The sequence below is a fragment of the Eutrigla gurnardus genome, assembly GCF_963514095.1.
Source record: "Eutrigla gurnardus genome assembly, chromosome: 7".
NCBI lineage: Eukaryota > Metazoa > Chordata > Actinopteri > Perciformes > Triglidae > Eutrigla > Eutrigla gurnardus.
The window spans coordinates 1,052,501-1,072,500 of NC_139921.1; the positions used below are offsets into that span (position 1 = coordinate 1,052,501).

Genomic DNA, 20,000 nt, shown 5'->3' on the forward strand with positions numbered 1-20,000 from the left:
CAGCTTTTTACAGAAGGACCACAAATGAAAGGAAAACTAATTCCACTAACAGATCCACAGAAATATAATCACCAACTATTTTCATCATCTGTTCATCATCAAAAGTCATTTTTCATAAAGAAATGTCAGGAAATGCTGTTTTCAGTCCCTCAGATATGGAGATCTTCTTTTCTCTGTTCTATCATAGATGTCATCACATAGAACACACATTTCAAGACCTTTATTCTACATCCAAGCACTTTTCACACCTTGAAAACACCCCAGGATTTCCAGCACCCTGATAGAACTAACCAGCCACAGCTAGAGCAGCAGCTCCTGTGTACTGGGAGGTGAAACAAGCATCTCTGAAGAGGGCAGATAGACAGCTTCAGTTCCCCGTTAGATGTAAACACACCTAACAGCCATCCTGCTGCAGGACATGGGTTTACATCCCTGCTGTCCAACTCTCACAACACGACTCAGGACCTCAGACAGCCTCAAAACTCTCCTTTAGGAAGCGAAGACACGGACGCATCACTCAGAACACGCGTCATCGGAGGCCGAGGACGTTTGAACCCACGTGTGTGTTTCATTGGGAATACAGGGAGGCCCGCTATGGAGATGTGTGTGTGTGTGTGTGTGTGTGAGTGTGTGTGTGTGTGTTGGTAAGTCTTGGATTGCTCCTCTTTGCTGCAATGAGCTGATATGTGAGATAGAGCTGTGCTTACACACAGCTGCCCCAGCAGCCTGGCACTGTGCTGTGTGTGTGTGTGTGTGTGTGTGTGTGTGTGTGTGTGTGTGTGTGTGTGTGTGTGTGTGTGCTGGATGGCTCTAGTCATGGTGAATGAAAGATCAGAGAGAGAGAGAAGGCAGATGGACCGCCCTGAGGGCCAGGAGACAGAGAGGGGAGGAGGGAGGCAGATATGTACAGAAAAACAAAATGGAGAATAAAGCCAGTTAACCAGTGACACACTGCTCTGCCTCACTGAGGAGACCTGGTGGATCCACGTTAACAGACCTCCAGTCAGCCGTCCTGCTGCTCCGCCTCACTGAGGAGACCTGGTGGATCCACGTTAACAGACCTCCAGTCAGCCGTCCTGCTGCTCCGCCTCACTGAGGAGACCTGGTGGATCCACGTTAACAGACCTCCAGTCAGCCGTCCTGCTGCTCTGCCTCACTGAGGAGACCTGGTGGATCCACGTTAACAGACCTCCAGTCAGCCGTCCTGCTGCTCTGCCTCACTGAGGAGACCTGGTGGATCCACGTTAACAGACCTCCAGTCAGCCGTCCTGCTGCTCTGCCTCACTGAGGAGACCTGGTGGATCCACGTTAACAGACCTCCAGTCAGCCGTCCTGCTGCTCTGCCTCACTGAGGAGACCTGGTGGATCCACGTTAACAGACCTCCAGTCAGCCGTCCTGCTGCTCTGCCTCACTGAGGAGACCTGGTGGATCCACGTATCGTTAACGTGGAGATCCTACCTGACAGTGTGTTATAATACTGGCCCTAACGGTCATGAAGTCCCGATGGGACAGCTTCTCAGAGTTTAGCACAATAACAACGAGCAGCGGAGAAGATGGACGATGATTGAGAAGTCAAGAAATCTGAAAAGACTCTGTGACCAAAGCAGAGATGAGCTGGGATAAGAGAGTCGGGGGAGGAGAGGAAGCAGGGACGATAGAGGGGGGAGACAACGGTGAGGGAGGGAGAGACAGCAGAGAGAGAGACAGGAGAGAGAGACAGGAGAGAGAGCAGAGATGAGCTGGAATAAGAGAGTCGGGGGAGGAGAGGAAGCAGGGACGATAGAGGGGGGAGACAACGGTGAGGGAGGGAGAGACAGCAGAGAGAGACAGCAGAGAGAGAGACAGGAGAGAGAGCAGAGATGAGCTGGAATAAGAGAGTCGGGGGAGGAGAGGAAGCAGGGACGATAGAGGGGGGAGACAACGGTGAGGGAGGGAGAGACAGCAGAGAGAGAGACAGGAGAGAGAGACAGGAGAGAGAGCAGAGATGAGCTGGGATAAGAGAGTCGGGGGAGGAGAGGAAGCAGGGACGATGGAGGGGGGAGACAACGGTGAGGGAGGGAGAGACAGCAGAGAGAGACAGCAGAGAGAGAGACAGCAGAGAGAGACAGGAGAGAGAGAGACAGCAGAGAGAGAGACAGGAGAGAGAGAGACAGCAGAGAGAGAGACAGGGGAGAGAGAGAGAGACAGCAGGGAGAGAGACAGCAGCGAGAGAGAGAGACAGGAGAGAGTGTCGGTCGTGTGTGTGTCGGTCGTGTGTGTTGGTCGTGTGTCGGTCGTGTGTGAGACAGCAGAGAGAGAGACAGCAGAGAGAGACAGGAGAGAGAGAGGAGAGAGAGACAGGAGAGAGAGAGACAGGGGAGAGAGAGAGAGACAGCAGGGAGAGAGACAGCAGCGAGAGAGAGAGACAGGAGAGAGTGTCGGTCGTGTGTGTTGGTCGTGTGTCGGTCGTGTGTGAGACAGCAGAGAGAGAGACAGCAGAGAGAGACAGGAGAGAGAGAGGAGAGAGAGACAGGAGAGAGAGAGACAGGGGAGAGAGAGAGAGACAGCAGGGAGAGAGACAGCAGCGAGAGAGACAGGGGAGAGAGAGAGAGACAGCAGGGAGAGAGACAGCAGCGAGAGAGAGAGACAGGAGAGAGTGTCGGTCGTGTGTGTGTCGGTCGTGTGTGTTGGTCGTGTGTCGGTCGTGTGTGAGACAGCAGAGAGAGAGACAGCAGAGAGAGACAGGAGAGAGAGACAGGAGAGAGAGAGAGAGAGCAGAGAGAGAGACAGCAGAGAGAGAGACACGGGAGAGAGAGAGAGACAGCAGGGAGAGAGACAGCAGCGAGAGAGAGAGAGACAGGAGAGAGAGAGACAGCAGAGAGAGAGATAACAGAGAGAGAGACAGCAGAGAGAGAGACAGCAGAGAGAGAGACAGCAGAGAGAGAGACAGCAGAGAGAGCAGAGCAGTGTGTAGCGGAGAGACGGGGAGTCAATAATGAGTGATTACTGTAATTCAGCCTGTCAGAGGCATCGACCTGCTGCTACCACCAATCAATACACACACACACACAGACACACACACACACACAGACACACACACACACACACACACACACACAGAGAGAGAGGGTCTGGGGGAGTAAGCTAGGAGCTGCAGCCCCACACTGAGCCTAACAATCTCTCCGTCTCTGTCGCGCTGAGTGGACCTGGCAGAGCAAAATGGCTTCTTCATCCGGGGGGGGGGGGGACGAGAAAGTTGGACAAGAAGAGGGTCAAGAGATATAGAGCACATAGTGGAGGAGAGATGGGAGGAAAGGATGGAAGACAAGGTAAAAAAGGAGAGAGAGAGGGGGGGGGGGAGAGAGAGAGAGAGGAGACAGAGAGAGAGAGAGAGAGAGAGAGACAGGGAGAGAGAGACAGGGAGAGAGATAGAGGGGAGACGGAGAGAGAGACAGGGAGACGGAGAGAGAGAGAGACAGGGAGAGAGGGACAGAGAGGGGGACAGGGAGACAGAGAGACAGGGAGACGGAGAGAGAGACAGGGAGAGAGAGAGAGAGAGACGGAGAGAGAGAGAGACAGGGAGGGAGAGAGAGAGAGAGAGAGAGAGAGGGGAGACGGAGAGAGAGACAGGGAGACGGAGAAAGAGAGAGACAGGGAGAGAGGGACAGAGAGGGGGACAGGGAGACGGAGAAAGAGAGAGACAGGGAGAGAGGGACAGAGAGGGGGACAGGGAGACGGAGAAAGAGAGAGACAGGGAGAGAGGGACAGAGAGGGGGACAGGGAGACAGGGAGACAGAGAGACAGGGAGAGAGAGAGAGACGGAGAGAGAGAGAGACAGAGAGAGAGAGAGAGAGAGGGAGACAGAGAGAGAGAGAGAGGGGAGACGGAGAGAGAGACAGGGAGACGGAGAGAGAGAGACAGGGAGAGAGAGACAGAGAGAGAGAGAGAGGGGAGACGGAGAGAGAGACAGGGAGACGGAGAGAGAGAGAGAGACACAGGGAGAGAGGGACAGAGAGGGGGACAGGGAGACAGAGAGACAGGGAGACAGGGAGACAGGGAGACGGAGAGAGAGACAGGGAGAGAGGGACAGAGAGGGGGACAGGGAGACGGAGAAAGAGAGAGACAGGGAGAGAGGGACAGAGAGGGGGACAGGGAGACAGGGAGACAGAGAGACAGGGAGAGAGAGAGAGACGGAGAGAGAGAGAGACAGGGAGGGAGAGAGAGAGAGAGAGAGAGAGGGGAGACGGAGAGAGAGACAGGGAGACGGAGAAAGAGAGAGACAGGGAGAGAGGGACAGAGAGGGGGACAGGGAGACAGGGAGACAGAGAGACAGGGAGAGAGAGAGAGACGGAGAGAGAGAGAGACAGGGAGGGAGAGAGAGAGAGAGAGAGAGAGGGGAGACGGAGAGAGAGACAGGGAGACGGAGAAAGAGAGAGACAGGGAGAGAGGGACAGAGAGGGGGACAGGGAGACAGAGAGACAGGGAGACGGAGAGAGAGACAGGGAGACAGAGACAGGGAGAGAGAGAGAGAGACAGGGAGACAGACAGAGGTCCAAATGAAGGATGGAGTGTTAACCAGCGGTTTAGACCCAGCAGTGTGTTCAGGATGAACACAGTGATGCACTACTAGACTCTGAGGGAGCTCTGTACCTGTTACAGTGTTAATGAGGGCTTATTATGGTCTGGCCATGTTTTCCTGCTTCATCCACGCTACGTCTCCTAAACTTAGCCCGGGCTACTTCAGTTGTCATGGCGACCTGCTCCAGCTTCTGCTCGTTACTTTGTGGCCCTCTGCCCAACGCTTTTCACCCTGAGGATGCACGCATGTGGACACGCACGTGCACGTGGACGCAGCAGAAGTGAAGAAGAGAAAACAGGAAGAGAGTGTCGTTAGGGAATCAAATGTCTTTAGTGCTGCTGAGATAAATTCCAATGATCAGTGATCGGTAGATCAGCTCGCCTCAACGGGACGCCTCACAGAGTGTGTGTGTGTGTGTGTGTGGACGCACTCTTCTCCACCAACACCACACACACCTGCTTGTCTGGAGGTGGATGTGCCTGTGTGTGTGAGACCAGAGAGCAAAGCGTTAGAGAGAGAGTGAGTCATCAATAAGTATTGATCGCCGGTGCTTGTTGCATCCAAGACTACCGTTGGATCAAGGAGACAGACGTCCACCTGTCTGTCTGCTTCCCTGTCTCACCTCCACACACTTGATATATGGAGCCGCAGTCAAACAAATACAGCTCCATCACACCGGCATCGATCCCCTACTCTGAACACTTGAGAACACACGAACACACACACATGAGAACACACACACATGAGAACACACGAACACACACACATGACAACACACGAACACACACACATGAGAACACACGAACACACACACATGAGAACACACACACATGAGAACACACGAACACACACACATGACAACACACACACACGAGAACACACGAACACACACACATGACAACACACGAACACACACACATGAGAACACACGAACACACACACACATGAGAAGGATACAAGTTCTGGTAGAGGGGGATGAGGGACTTGAGGGCCCGGCTGGCGTTGATGGCCGTGGCTCGGACCATGATGGGCAGAATGTTCATGTCCACGATGGCACCGTCGAACAGCGGGCCGAAGAACGGCACCTACACATGCACACGCACACGCACACGCACACACACACACACACACACACACACACACACACACACACACACACACACACACACAGTGAGACGCCCGTTAGAGCAAATTGAAGTACATTATACATCACAACATATAATACATCCTTTTATTTTATTTAAAAAAATAAAAATGAGAAACAAAGTAAATGAAAATACATTTTAAATATCTATAAAATCAAATGTAGGGTGAAAACACACAAGAGTAACTGTACTCTTTGAATGCTTTTATTATGGATCTCTGGATCTACTCAGACACTACTCTCCATGTTTTCATGAAACACAGGTCTCTGGGAACCGCTGGGCTTTAGTCAGCTACATGTAAGCCATCCTTTGCTTGTGGAATCCAGCAAACACAATGATGTGGGCTCCTGATTGGATTAGCTTGCAGACCGGGTCTGGGAGCCGTGCACTCTGAACACAGCGGCTTCAGGACGACAACACAGAATCTCTTCTGCTAACTTGTTTTTCGATTCATGATAATTCAATAGTTTTGCTTTGTAGAATGAATGAAACAGAACGAGGTTATGTTATTAGTGCGGCGGTATCTATATCATGCAGAAAAAACAGCATTTTATTGTGTTAGGTCTCGTTTGAAATGGGATTACGCTATCAGTGCTGTGATATTAATGTCTGTGTGTTTTAGACTAATACACAAACCAGAGCATCAGGACTCAGAGCAAGACTCTCTAGGATTGTTAGTCAATCTCAACGCATATCTGTGTTGTCTGCCCGGAAATATAAAAGCCCAAAACGCTGTTATTCCTGCCCAACTCCAGATCCGTAGATATGAAGGCTGCACCATCCATACTCATCCACATTAACGCGTTCCATGCACTACTGCATGAAAGGAACCAATGAGAACGAGTATCAGATCTCAACCACCGGGGCCACAGTCCGGGCTTGACCTGATCCACACCTGGCAATAAACCTCCTCAACATGAAACACATGAAAAACACAGCGCCCCCTGTTGGAGGTGGAATGGAGACACATGCTGGTGTGGAGAGTTACAGTTGTTTTCACCCCATTTTAAATGTTTTATTCTTGTATTTCATTTATATCTCTGTATGTATATATATATACATCTATATATATGATTATTATTTTTATTTAAAGGTGAGTACGATACATCTAGTTCATGTTCCTCTCATAGTTCCAGTAGAAGCGTCGGTGGATCTGATTGGCCGATGAGTCACACTGTAATTACAGCTAAAGGTGTGTTGTTGTTACTGATTGGCCCAGCGGGAGGCTGAATCATCACCCCAGGATTTAATAGGGAATTTAAATGTGTCGGAGGCATTTCCACCGGACCATGAAGGATTCTGGGTAACACTGAGCAGCGTCTTGGAGAAGGCGGTTACCTCGGGCTTCTTCAGGATGTGGATGGAGTACATGTGGTTCTTCATGGGGTAGATGACGATGAGCACGTCCCCGAACTCCGTGGGGATGATGCCCCGCCGGTAGTCTCTGGAATGTTCCGACCACACGATGTGGACCTCGTCGTTCCCCAGGTGTCTGAGCTGGAGGGGACGACACAGACGGGATGCTACCATCACCATGGCAACAGACAGGTTTCTGGCCTTACGCATCAGAGACACACGCTGAGTCAATACCACACACACACACCAAGCAAGATGGACTGTATCCATCACAAAGCCAAGGCTTCTGACTGTGTGTGTGTGTGTGTCTGTGTGTGTGTGTGTGTGTGTGTGTGTGTGTGTGTGTGGCCCTGGGGGTGATGGAGTGAGAAGACGGAGAGAGGACACGTAGACCGACGCTGCAGTAAGATGGAGTACGGGCTGGAAGACGGATGAGATCAAGCCAGACGCTGTGCCTTTCTGTGTGTGTGTGTGTGTGTGTGGTGACAGCTCTGTCATTAACAGTGACGCCAACACACACAAACACACACGTCTCCCGTCCTCCTGGGTGTCTCACACACCTCCAGACGTCGCCTCCTCGGCCCTGAGAACAAGGCTTCCTCTGAACGCTAACGCCGATCCGGATGACTAGACGTACGACGCGCCTGCATCACGGCGACAGATCCCTCAACCACAAGGGCCGGAGGTAGACCAGGGTCAGACCAGGGTTGGGGGTAGACCAGGGGAGGTAGACCAGGGGAGGTAGACCAGGGGAGGTAGACCAGGGGAGGTAGACCAGGGTCAGACCCCCGTTTGGGGGGTTTAGCTCAGGAGGTAGAGCGTTTGGCTGGCAACCGCAAGATTGCTGGTTCGATCCCCGGCTCCTCCTAGCTGAGTGCCTGGTGTCCCTGAGCAAGACACCTCACCCTAATTGCTCCTGACGAGCTGGCTGTCGCCCTGCGTGGTTGACTCCGCCGTCGGTGTGTGAATGAATGGGTGAATGTCAGTCATTACTGTAAAGCGCTTTGGAGAAATGAGGCCATTTACCATTTATGGTAGACTAGGGTCGGGGGTAGACCAGAGTCGGGGTAGACCAGGGTCGGGGTAGACCAGGGTCGGGGTAGACCAGGGTCGGGGGTAGACCAGGGTCGGGGTAGACCAGGGTCGGGGGTAGACCAGGGTCGGGGGTAGACCAGGGTCGGGGTAGACCAGGGTCGGGGGTAGACCAGGGTCGGGGTAGACCAGGGTCGGGGGTAGACTAACACTAAAACACCGTAATGAGCGTGCTTTGACGAGCGGTTATGTTGATGGATCAGACAGGAAGTGGTTTTAAAGAACCCTTTAGAGGCTCTCTGACATGATCACGTGACCACACCGAGGCTGTACTTCTGGGTGTCACATCGATTCCAGCAGTGTAATAAGTGGAGCCTCGCTGTCTGACGGGCATCACTATTTCCCTTCGTGAGATCTGGACGGCGAGGGAGTGATGTCATCTTTGGTTTGTATGCAGCTTTAATCCCTTTACCGTGTTTGGAGCTGATACGGGCGAGCGGCAGCAGAACACACAGCGGAGAGCGAGAGCCCCGCCGACCAAACATCAGAGAGGCTGCCAGTATGGACATGTGCACGTCTGTCACTTTAACCTCGCCGTGGACGTGTCTGTGTGTGTGTGTGTGGGTGGACTGATGTGAATGGAGCCCAGAGTGGACGCCGCGGGTGTGTGTCGAGTTAAACAGGTTTACAGCGTGTGTGTACGCGAGGACGCGTGTTTGATGGGGCCATCAGCTGATCACGCAGACGGATGGTGTCGGACCAGGCGCTGATAATCCAATCAGGGGCCTGCAGCGACGTGATAGGCTGAGAAGCAGGAAGTGTGATCTGATTAAAGGGACATTATGGCCATGTGCAGAGTGCCCAATGCCTGAGGGTTGACAGGTGCACACACACACACACACACACACACGCTTAGACACACACACACACACACACACACACACACACACACACACACACACACACACACACACACAAGCTTAGACACACACACACACACACACACACGCTTAGACACACACACACACATACACACTTAGAGACACACACACACGCTTAGACACACACACACACACACACACACACACACACACACACACACACACACACACACACACACAGGACTGCAGTGTGAGACAGGGCGACACAGTGGGGAGACAGACAGGTGGGTCATCACATTAGCACGAGGAGAGAGGCTTCTCCGGGGTCAAAGGTCAGACGGGTGGGTGGTACCTTCTTGGTCAGGTTGTGGTCGTGGTCGTGGGGCATGCGGGTGGAGACGTGGTAGACGACCTCAGTGGTGGAGGTGGCGTAGTAAGGCGTAGTCTGGCCTGTGCTGCGGTTTCTCTGGAGGCCTCCCATGAAGCCACAGTGAGTAGTGAGGTCCACCTGACACACACACACAGATTAAACATGGTTCCTCCCTTCATAGCCTTTTAGTGCCCTGAGGCGGAGGAGAAAAGGGAACCAGACTCTCCAACCAGCAGGTAAAAGGTTGACATATTACAAACGTTTTCATTGTTCTCTTAGCATCAATGACAGCCCATGACGACATTAGATTTCATTTGGGAACTTCCAAGGACACGACTGAAAGGTAGATGTGTGAAGAAGCGTCTCACCTCCCAGCCGAGTCCGGAGACAAAGTCCTCGTAGGCCTGGCTGCCGGCGGTGTTGGTCAGGATGGAGTGTTTGTCCTCTTGGCCCTCGGCCACATAGAACACTGCTATCTTATGAGTCTCCCGGCTGGAGGAGAACCGAGAACCACAGTGAGTCAGGGTGGAGGAGAACCAGGAACCACAGTGAGTCAGGGTGGAGGAGAACCGAGAACCACAGTGAGTCAGGGTGGAGGAGAACCAGGAACCACAGTGAGTCAGGGTGGAGGAGAACCGAGAACCACAGTGAGTCAGGGTGGAGGAGAACCAGGAACCACAGTGAGTCAGGGTGGAGGAGAACCAGGAACCACAGTGAGTCAGGGTGGAGGAGAACCAGGAACCACAGTGAGTCAGGGTGGAGGAGAACCGAGAACCACAGTGAGTCAGGGTGGTGGAGAACCAGGAACCACAGTGAGTCAGGGTGGAGGAGAACCGAGAACCACAGTGAGTCAGGGTGGAGGAGAACCGAGAACCACAATGAGTCAGGGTGGAGGAGAACCGAGAACCACAGTGAGTCAGGGTGGAGGAGAACCGAGAACCACAGTGAGTCAGGGTGGAGGAGAACCGAGAACCACAGTGAGTCAGGGTGGAGGAGAACCAAGAACCACAGTGAGTCAGGGTGAAAGGGAGAACCGAGAACCACAGTGAGTCAGGGTGGAGGAGAACCAGGAACCACAGTGAGTCAGGGTGGAGGAGAACCAGGAACCACAGTGAGTCAGGGTGGCGGAGAACCGAGAACCACAGTGAGTCAGGGTGGAGGAGAACCGAGAACCACAGTGAGTCAGGGTGGAGGAGAACCGAGAACCACAGTGAGTCAGGGTGGAGGAGAACCGAGAACCACAGTGAGTCAGGGTGGAGGAGAACCAGGAACCACAGTGAGTCAGGGTGGAGGAGAACCGAGAACCACAGTGAGTCAGGGTGGAGGAGAACATCACCGTTATTTACAAGTCAACATCTGGGGATCTAGATCAGAGGTCTGTTCAGACCCCCAAGGTCTATAGAGACCTGGTGGCGGGACCCCCAAGGCCTATAGAGACCTGGTGGAGGGACCCCCAATTACATATTGGGGGTCCCTCCACCATATCGCAGCCTCCGGTCCCTGGAATTCATCTGGTTTGCCATCCCGTCAGTCCGTACTGGACTTGGCAAGAAGGCGTTCTCTTATGCTGCACCTGCAGCCTGGAACATGCTCCAGCAGAGGCTGAACCTGGAACAGCTTTATTCCTTTAGGGGGATTCAAATTGCTGGTAGGAAAGCTGATGAGACAGTCTGTGGGGGTCTGCACATGTACTTAACCAGTCCTAGTCTTCTTTGCACTTTGTAGTTTGCACTACTTTAATGTTTGTATTCCGTGTCGTGTCTCCTGTATGTTCAGTTGTCTGTAACTTTGTGTTCTGCTGCCTACATGGAACAGGTCTCTCTTGTAAATGAGACCCTGGGTCTCAATGAGATTTTACCTGTATAAATAAAGGTTAATAAAAACTCATATAATGTTCCTTATTAAACAATAATAATGTGTAGTGCAGCCTATAGTTCATGTATAACAGGACTTTGTAATGATGGATGTTTACAATGCTAAGTCTATTTTGGCATTTGTACTTCATAATTTCTGTTAAACAAACAGGAAGATTTATATTTGCTCATTATAGGCTGTATTCATGTTAATACATATTACAACACAAATCATTTTGAATGTTGAAGATCTCTGATCTAGATCGTTTCTTCTGTGTTTGTGACTTCAGAACAAAAGGTAATAAAGTTACTTTTTATCATCTATGTAACACGTGAAGTCCGGACCAGGGAGTGTTTGTTGCTGTAATACTCATTCTGGCCACACGAGGCTGTAGTGCACCAAAACCGTACAACCCGGGATTTCCTTCACTTTTAATACCACAACAAATTGAGTGTGCTGAACCGTATTTAGAGCAGAGGGAATAACAGAACTGTGACCTGACTAAAGCCTGAGTGAACCTTTGTATGTATACGTATGTAATGTAATGTATAACGTTCTCACCACTGCCGAGAGTCCAGGTTCTTCAGCTCTCTCAGCAGCTTCTCGTTCTTCCTCAGCAGATGGAAGTTACTCCTGGAAGACACACATACACGCAGAGTCATGGCTAGTCCCGCCTCTCTGAGGTTAATAACCACGCCCACATTTACACATCATCAACACTAATGAGGACTAATGATGACGAGCTGGATGACGGCAGCTGTGCTTCATCTAAAACGTTCCAAAGTAAAGTATGCCATACTTACAGTCATGTTAGATATTATAATATTATAATCGTCATCATTCCATCATCACATTCATCATCGCCTCCATTTACAAGAATAGAGGAAAACGAGAGAATATTACATTTGTAGAAAGAGGGTCTTATCAGACGGATTAACTGAGATCAACTGCTGTTTTTAATATGCTTTCTCTCCGGGGGGTCTCAGCTCCGGGTTTAGATGCAGCTCCGGGGTCTGATGCAGCTCCGGGTTTAGATGCAGCTCCGGGTTTAGATGCAGCTCCGGGGTCAGATGCAGCTCCGGGGTCTGATGCAGCTCCGGGGTCTGATGCAGCTCCGGGGTCTGATGCAGCTCCGGGGTCTGATGCAGCTCCGGGTTTAGATGCAGCTCCGGGTTTAGATGCAGCTCCGGGTTTAGATGCAGCTCCGGGGTCAGATGCAGCTCCGGGGTCTGATGCAGCTCCGGGGTCTGATGCAGCTCCGGGGTCTGATGCAGCTCCGGGTTTAGATGCAGCTCCGGGTTTAGATGCAGCTCCGGGTTTAGATGCAGCTCCGGGTTTAGATGCAGCTCCGGGGTCAGATGCAGCTCCGGGTTTAGATGCAGCTCCGGGGTCTGATGCAGCTCCGGGGTCTGATGCAGCTCCGGGGTCTGATGCAGCTCCGGGGTCTGATGCAGCTCCGGGGTCTGATGCAGCTCCGGGGTCTGATGCAGCTCCGGGTTTAGATGCAGCTCCGGGGTCTGATGCAGCTCCGGGGTCTGATGCAGCTCCGGGGTCTGATGCAGCTCCGGGGTCAGATGCAGCTCCGGGTTTAGATGCAGCTCCGGGTTTAGATGCAGCTCCGGGTTTAGATGCAGCTCCGGGGTCTGATGCAGCTCCGGGGTCTGATGCAGCTCCGGGGTCTGATGCAGCTCCGGGGTCTGATGCAGCTCCGGGGTCTGATGCAGCTCCGGGTTTAGATGCAGCTCCGGGTTTAGATGCAGCTCCGGGGTCTGATGTAGCTCCGGGGTCAGATGCAGCTCCGGGTTTAGATGCAGCTCCGGGGTCTGATGCAGCTCCGGGGTCTGATGCAGCTCCGGGGTCTGATGCAGCTCCGGGGTCTAACCCACATGGGTATTTCGGTGGTCTCGTTCATCGTGTTTTTGTCATCCTGAGTCTAGTAATGAAGCTGGCAGGACTTCTAGTGCAGAAGAACCAGAATACCAACCAGCCTTCACATGAACATGATGTTGACGCTCCCCGGATGGAAGCTCTGATCACTAACCAATCATCACTTCCTCCATATTTGGGCTGGTTTGTATCATTTCCTGGTGTCAGGTTCCAAGACGACGGCGTGGCAGCATCATACAGCTCGTTGATGCTAATAACCCGTAGTCGACCTCCAGCCCCCCCTCAGCTGAACACCGCTAGCTCTGTCAGCACGGCTGCTGTCATTTGGACTGTAAGCGCTGTTAGTCCCGTTAGCTGCGAGCTGTCGGCTCAGCCGTGTGGATGCCATAGACGTGCTTTCATTTGTGCGTGTAGCCTGTTTAAAAATGGCCGAAGCGTTTACCAGCTCCCATCAGACCTGTCTGATTCATAAAGAGCGCTCCAGATAAGGAGGAGCAGACATGTTGGATGTAAGAAGCTTCACCTTCATCTTCTCTTTCTGCATCTAGCTCGGATGCTGTTTGACCATCCGACAACACATGTGGGTGTGCCGGCACCTCAAACCTCACAATATAGATTATTACTTGTGCCATACATGAGCTGAGGCAGCGGTATCCAACGGCGACCACGGTTAGTGGCCTGCTTTCAGGAAGTGGTCCTCTGATCAAAACAAAAGCCTTTTATTCCAACGGCCGCTCTACATGCCGAGCCACCAAACGTCCACAGCCGTGATAGAAAACCAAGACGTGAGCAGCGAGGCTCCGAGTGGACCGATAATGACACATCGGTCCTTTCACTCAGAGAGAGAGAGCGGGAGATAAAGAGAGGGAGGGGGAGACAGCAATTTGCTCTTTATAAACTGATACTTGGTAATGGCCTCATTCTCTGCTCTCAAAGACTCCATTTACACCCGGGATTACAGGGAGGCATAAAGGCCCGCTGCACACGGCTGTCACATCTGTGTGGTGAAGTCCACATGAATACCTGGAGACCTGGGAGGACCATCCACCATGACCTCCAGCTGCTCTGGCTTCAGCTGCTACACCTCATCTCGTTTCCTGATCCACCACCACCTTCTTCTTCAACCACTGACTTTTATTCTAACTCCAAATGGGTTTGAGTCTGATCAATAGAGCACTATGCTCATTATCACTCCCTCACACAGAAACACACACACACACACACACTCGCGGTGTGTTAACAGTCTATTGTGTGGGCTGAATGCGGTCGGTGTAATTCCCTGGATGAGGTATAAAAGAGTGATGAGTGTCCATTAGCCGGCCAGATGCATTTAAAGTGATACCTTGAGATTGTGCACCTCAGCCGGAGTCACTGAGAAGATGATGCCGCCGCCTCGTGCCACGCCAGCGGCAAAACGTGGCGTCTAATTGGCACAAAATGTGCTGAAATCTTTTGTCTCATTTGCATTCAGTTTTGTTATTAAGTAAATAAAAAGACTTCACACACACAAATCACAGCCACCTGAAAAACAACCTCTTAGCAGGAAACCTTCTTTCTCCTCCTGGAGACACAAAAGTGTCATTTCACTTGTATTAGTCTTAGTTTAAAGCTACTCTGTGGAAAAGCCTCGTTATTACTGAACCTGGTGGAACAGCAGAGAAATGGGTTCATGCACTGGTAATTGGAGGATTTGTATGCAACATGCATGTGTGGTATATGTATCCATCTGTAGGACTATCATGTAGTTCCCACACACTAAATGATGTTTGTGGACTGTCATGTGGGTCTGCTCTCACCTCTTCTCCCAGGAGTTGAGGCCCAGAATGTTGACCAGCAGTCTGCAGTAGTAGAAGGCCGACTGGGGCGCCTCGGTCTCGGGTTCAGGCTGCTGCACGGCCCTCATGTTCAGCCCCTCGCCTCTCTGAAACACCCAAAAACTCAGCGTCATGCCAAATCAATACAATGACATCATCTCGTGTGAGAGCCACGACGGAGAACAGGACTCAGCGAGGCCACTTCCATTCAGTTTTATGTTAAATCAAATCTAATTAGACGAGAACGAGAAAGGATCACAAGCCTGCAGCTCTGTGATTTATCTTCTACTCCCTGAAAGCCAGTATTCTACCGTGCTGTACTTATGAACCAGACGTATTTGAGTACCTCGTGAGGACAGGCTGGGAGCTACAGATTCAAAGATTTAAAGGTAAAACCCTCATTGTATTCATGTGGATGTGGACGTACATGAAGGACGAACTCTCTCTCAGCGGCGCTCTGCTTCAGGATGGCGTTGATCACGTCGTTCTCCTGCTTTTCTGAGACGCATGCCGGGGGAGGGGCCGGGATGTTGAGTGGCATGCCTGCGGGGACCAATCAGGAGACGGAGTTAGAAACCTGCATCCACCTGTGATCAGGTTCCTGTATTTACAGAACGGGAGGATCTAGAACTTGAGAGAGGGAGTGTGTGAGGAGGTGAAGTACCTGCTCTCTGCAGACACTCGGGGCTGGAGTATCCCAGGTACTGCAGCATCTCATCCAGCGAGTCGTCCCCCTCCCTCAGCGAATCCCACGCCGGCACCGCCTCCCGACACACTCGCTTGGCCAACGGCGGAGCTAGAAGCTGATCTGGGCCCGCCTCCCCTGGATCCCCCTCCCCATCCATCCCATGATCACTCCTCTCCTCTTCCTGCTCCTCCTCCTCCTCCTCTACATCAACTCCTCTTGGAGCTGCCACCCCCTCCTCAGTGACATCCTCCTCTTCCTCCTTCCCCTCTCCCTGAAGCTCTTGCCTTTCACCCTGCATCGCGCCCTCCTCCTCCTCTGCCTCCTCGCTCTCCTCCTGCCCTTCCTCCTCACTGCCTCCCCTCTTCCCTGCCATGCGTTTGAGTGGATCTCCGGGTGGAGAGCGTAGGTGGAGGTTTGCACTGTGAGGTGACGGGGTGAATGTGTGTGTCGGGCTGGTAGGGGAGGGAGGCGGAGGCCCGTAGAGGACGGCGGAGTCCCAGGAGTGTTTTCCTGCTACATCTCGGATGATGACGCGAACGCAGGCGGGAGCAGAGGACAGCCCGGCCGTCATCCCTCCTCCTGGTACTCCCGACTCCGACCGGATCTGGAGGAGGAGGAGCACGGTCAAACACTCACTCCACCCGATACTACAGGACACATTCTGATGCAGCATCTTTAACATAAGTCACATCTCAACTACCTTGAAGCAGAAACTTCCTACAAACCTTTAATACAAAGACATTGTTTTATGTGTTTCTGTTTAGGCATATATTGTTAAATAGGTGCACAATATAGTCATGTGACAAGGTTAAACCAATATTACAGTTGGACATTAAATACAATGAAGTTAACAAACAAAAAGAACAATGTTAAACTTACTATATTAGAAAAATGCCAAAAATGTGTTTTTTAAAGGAGCCACAGACTTGGACGAATAAACGATGATCCTCACACGTTTTTGCAGAATAAGGAAACCATCAGACAAAGAATGAAACTAATAACATGCTGATGTTGGTCAGGATGGGCCGTGATGCATTGATAATGTGGTGGAAAGGTCATGTGACCTCGGTTATAGGAAGCACCGACCTCTTTGAGTTGAGCTTACCTGATACACAGAGAGCAGCGTGGAGCCGTTCAGCACCAGGAACTGGAGGTTCGGAGAGTGGAAGAGCTCCGGTCCCAGGTCTGCACTCTCACAGAAGGGGTTGTCTTGGTTTTCACACACCTGGACAACACAAAGCTCTCAATCACACACACGTTATACCTACTTACATGACTCAATTATCAGATTTAAATCAACACCACTGGATATAAGGGGCTCCACTGTATACTTTACTTTGTGAAACATATGAGGAGGGGCCGTTCACAGAGCAGAGACTCTGCATCACATAGACTCTGGATCACACAGACTCTGCATCATATAGACTCTCCATCATACAGACTCTCCATCATACAGACTCTGCATCATATAGACTCTCCATCATACAGACTCTCCATCACATAGACTCTGGATCACATAGACTCTCCATCATACAGACTCTCCATCATATAGACTCTGCATCACATAGACTCTCCATCATACAGACTCTCCATCATACAGACTCTCCATCATACAGACTCTCCATCATATAGACTCTGCATCACATAGACTCTGGATCACATAGACTCTGGATCACATAGACTCTGCATCACATAGACTCTCCATCATACAGACTCTCCATCATATAGACTCTCCATCATACAGACTCTGCATCACATAGACTCTCCATCATACAGACTCTCCATCATACAGACTCTCCATCATACAGACTCTCCATCACATAGACTCTGCATCATATAGACTCTCCATCATATAGACTCTCCATCATACAGACTCTCCATCACATAGACTCTGCATCATATAGACTCTCCATCATATAGACTCTCCATCACATAGACTCTCCATCACATAGACTCTCCATCATACAGACTCTCCATCATACAGACTCTCCATCATACAGACTCTCCATCATACAGACTCTCCATCACATAGACTCTCCATCACATAGACTCTCCATCATACAGACTCTCCATCATACAGACTCTCCATCATATAGACTCTCCATCATATAGACTCTCCATCATATAGACTCTGCATCACATAGACTCTGGATCATATAGACTCTCCATCATACAGACTCTCCATCACATAGACTCTGCATCACATAGACTCTGGATCACATAGACTCTGGATCACATAGACTCTGCATCACATAGACTCTGCATCATACAGACTCTCCATCACATAGACTCTGCATCACATAGACTCTGGATCACATAGACTCTCCATCATACAGACTCTCCATCATACAGACTCTCCATCATACAGACTCTCCATCATACAGACTCTGCATCACATAGACTCTGGATCACATAGACTCTCCATCATACAGACTCTCCATCATATAGACTCTCCATCATACAGACTCTGCATCACATAGACTCTGCATCACATAGACTCTGGATCACATAGACTCTCCATCATACAGACTCTCCATCATATAGACTCTCCATCATACAGACTCTGCATCACATAGACTCTGCATCATACAGACTCTCCATCATACAGACTCTCCATCATACAGACTCTCCATCATACAGACTCTGCATCACATAGACTCTGGATCACATAGACTCTCCATCATACAGACTCTCCATCATATAGACTCTCCATCATACAGACTCTGCATCACATAGACTCTGCATCACATAGACTCTGGATCACATAGACTCTCCATCATACAGACTCTCCATCATATAGACTCTCCATCATACAGACTCTGCATCACATAGACTCTGGATCACATAGACTCTCCATCATACAGACTCTCCATCATACAGACTCTCCATCACATAGACTCTGCATCACATAGACTCTCCATCACATAGACTCTGCATCACATAGACTCTGGATCACATAGACTCTCCATCATACAGACTCTCCATCATACAGACTCTCCATCATACAGACTCTCCATCATACAGACTCTCCATCACATAGACTCTGCATCACATAGACTCTCCATCATATAGACTCTCCATCATACAGACTCTCCATCATACAGACTCTCCATCACATAGACTCTGCATCACATAGACTCTCCATCACATAGACTCTCCATCATACAGACTCTCCATCATACAGACTCTCCATCATACAGACTCTGCATCATATAGACTCTCCATCATACAGACTCTCCATCATATAGACTCTCCATCACATAGACTCTCCATCATATAGACTCTCCATCACATAGACTCTCCATCATACAGACTCTCCATCATATAGACTCTCCATCATACAGACTCTGCATCACATAGACTCTCCATCATACAGACTCTCCATCATACAGACTCTCCATCATACAGACTCTCCATCATACAGACTCTGCATCACATAGACTCTGGATCATATAGACTCTCCATCATACAGACTCTCCATCACATAGACTCTGCATCACATAGACTCTCCATCATATAGACTCTCCATCACATAGACTCTCCATCATACAGACTCTCCATCATATAGACTCTCCATCATACAGACTCTGCATCACATAGACTCTCCATCATACAGACTCTGCATCACATAGACTCTCCATCATACAGACTCTCCATCACATAGACTCTGCATCACATAGACTCTGGATCACATAGACTCTCCATCATACAGACTCTCCATCACATAGACTCTCCATCATACAGACTCTCCATCATACAGACTCTCCATCATATAGACTCTCCATCATATAGACTCTCCATCATATAGACTCTGCATCACATAGACTCTGGATCATATAGACTCTCCATCATACAGACTCTCCATCACATAGACTCTGCATCACATAGACTCTCCATCATATAGACTCTCCATCACATAGACTCTCCATCATACAGACTCTCCATCATATAGACTCTCCATCATACAGACTCTGCATCACATAGACTCTGGATCATATAGACTCTCCATCATACAGACTCTCCATCACATAGACTCTGCATCACATAGACTCTGGATCATATAGACTCTCCATCATACAGACTCTCCATCACATAGACTCTGCATCACATAGACTCTGCATCACATAGACTCTGGATCACATAGACTCTGCATCACATAGACTCTCCATCATACAGACTCTCCATCACATAGACTCTGCATCACATAGACTCTCCATCATACAGACTCTCCATCATATAGACTCTCCATCATACAGACTCTCCATCATACAGACTCTGCATCATATAGACTCTCCATCATATAGACTCTCCATCACATAGACTCTCCATCACATAGACTCTCCATCATACAGACTCTCCATCATACAGACTCTCCATCATACAGACTCTCCATCATACAGACTCTCCATCACAT

General features: G+C 50.4%; 1 protein-coding gene across 6 annotated transcripts in view; it reads right to left on the reverse strand.

The window, feature by feature from the left end:
- Window positions 1-20,000, reverse strand: part of ralgapa1 (Ral GTPase activating protein catalytic subunit alpha 1) — an 87,595-nt gene that overhangs the window by 22,594 nt on the left and 45,001 nt on the right. For all 6 annotated transcript variants that reach the window (XM_084013630.1, XM_084013632.1, XM_084013631.1 and 3 more), the window contains 9 exons: window positions 16,692-16,811; window positions 15,563-16,190; window positions 15,326-15,441; window positions 14,881-15,005; window positions 11,759-11,830; window positions 9,712-9,835; window positions 9,326-9,481; window positions 7,043-7,201; window positions 5,517-5,644 (listed from right to left, as the gene is read on the reverse strand). In XM_084013630.1, the coding sequence (XP_083869756.1) occupies window positions 5,517-5,644; window positions 7,043-7,201; window positions 9,326-9,481; window positions 9,712-9,835; window positions 11,759-11,830; window positions 14,881-15,005; window positions 15,326-15,441; window positions 15,563-16,190; window positions 16,692-16,811 (1,628 nt within the window). The remainder of the gene's footprint in view (window positions 1-5,516; window positions 5,645-7,042; window positions 7,202-9,325; window positions 9,482-9,711; window positions 9,836-11,758; window positions 11,831-14,880; window positions 15,006-15,325; window positions 15,442-15,562; window positions 16,191-16,691; window positions 16,812-20,000) is intronic.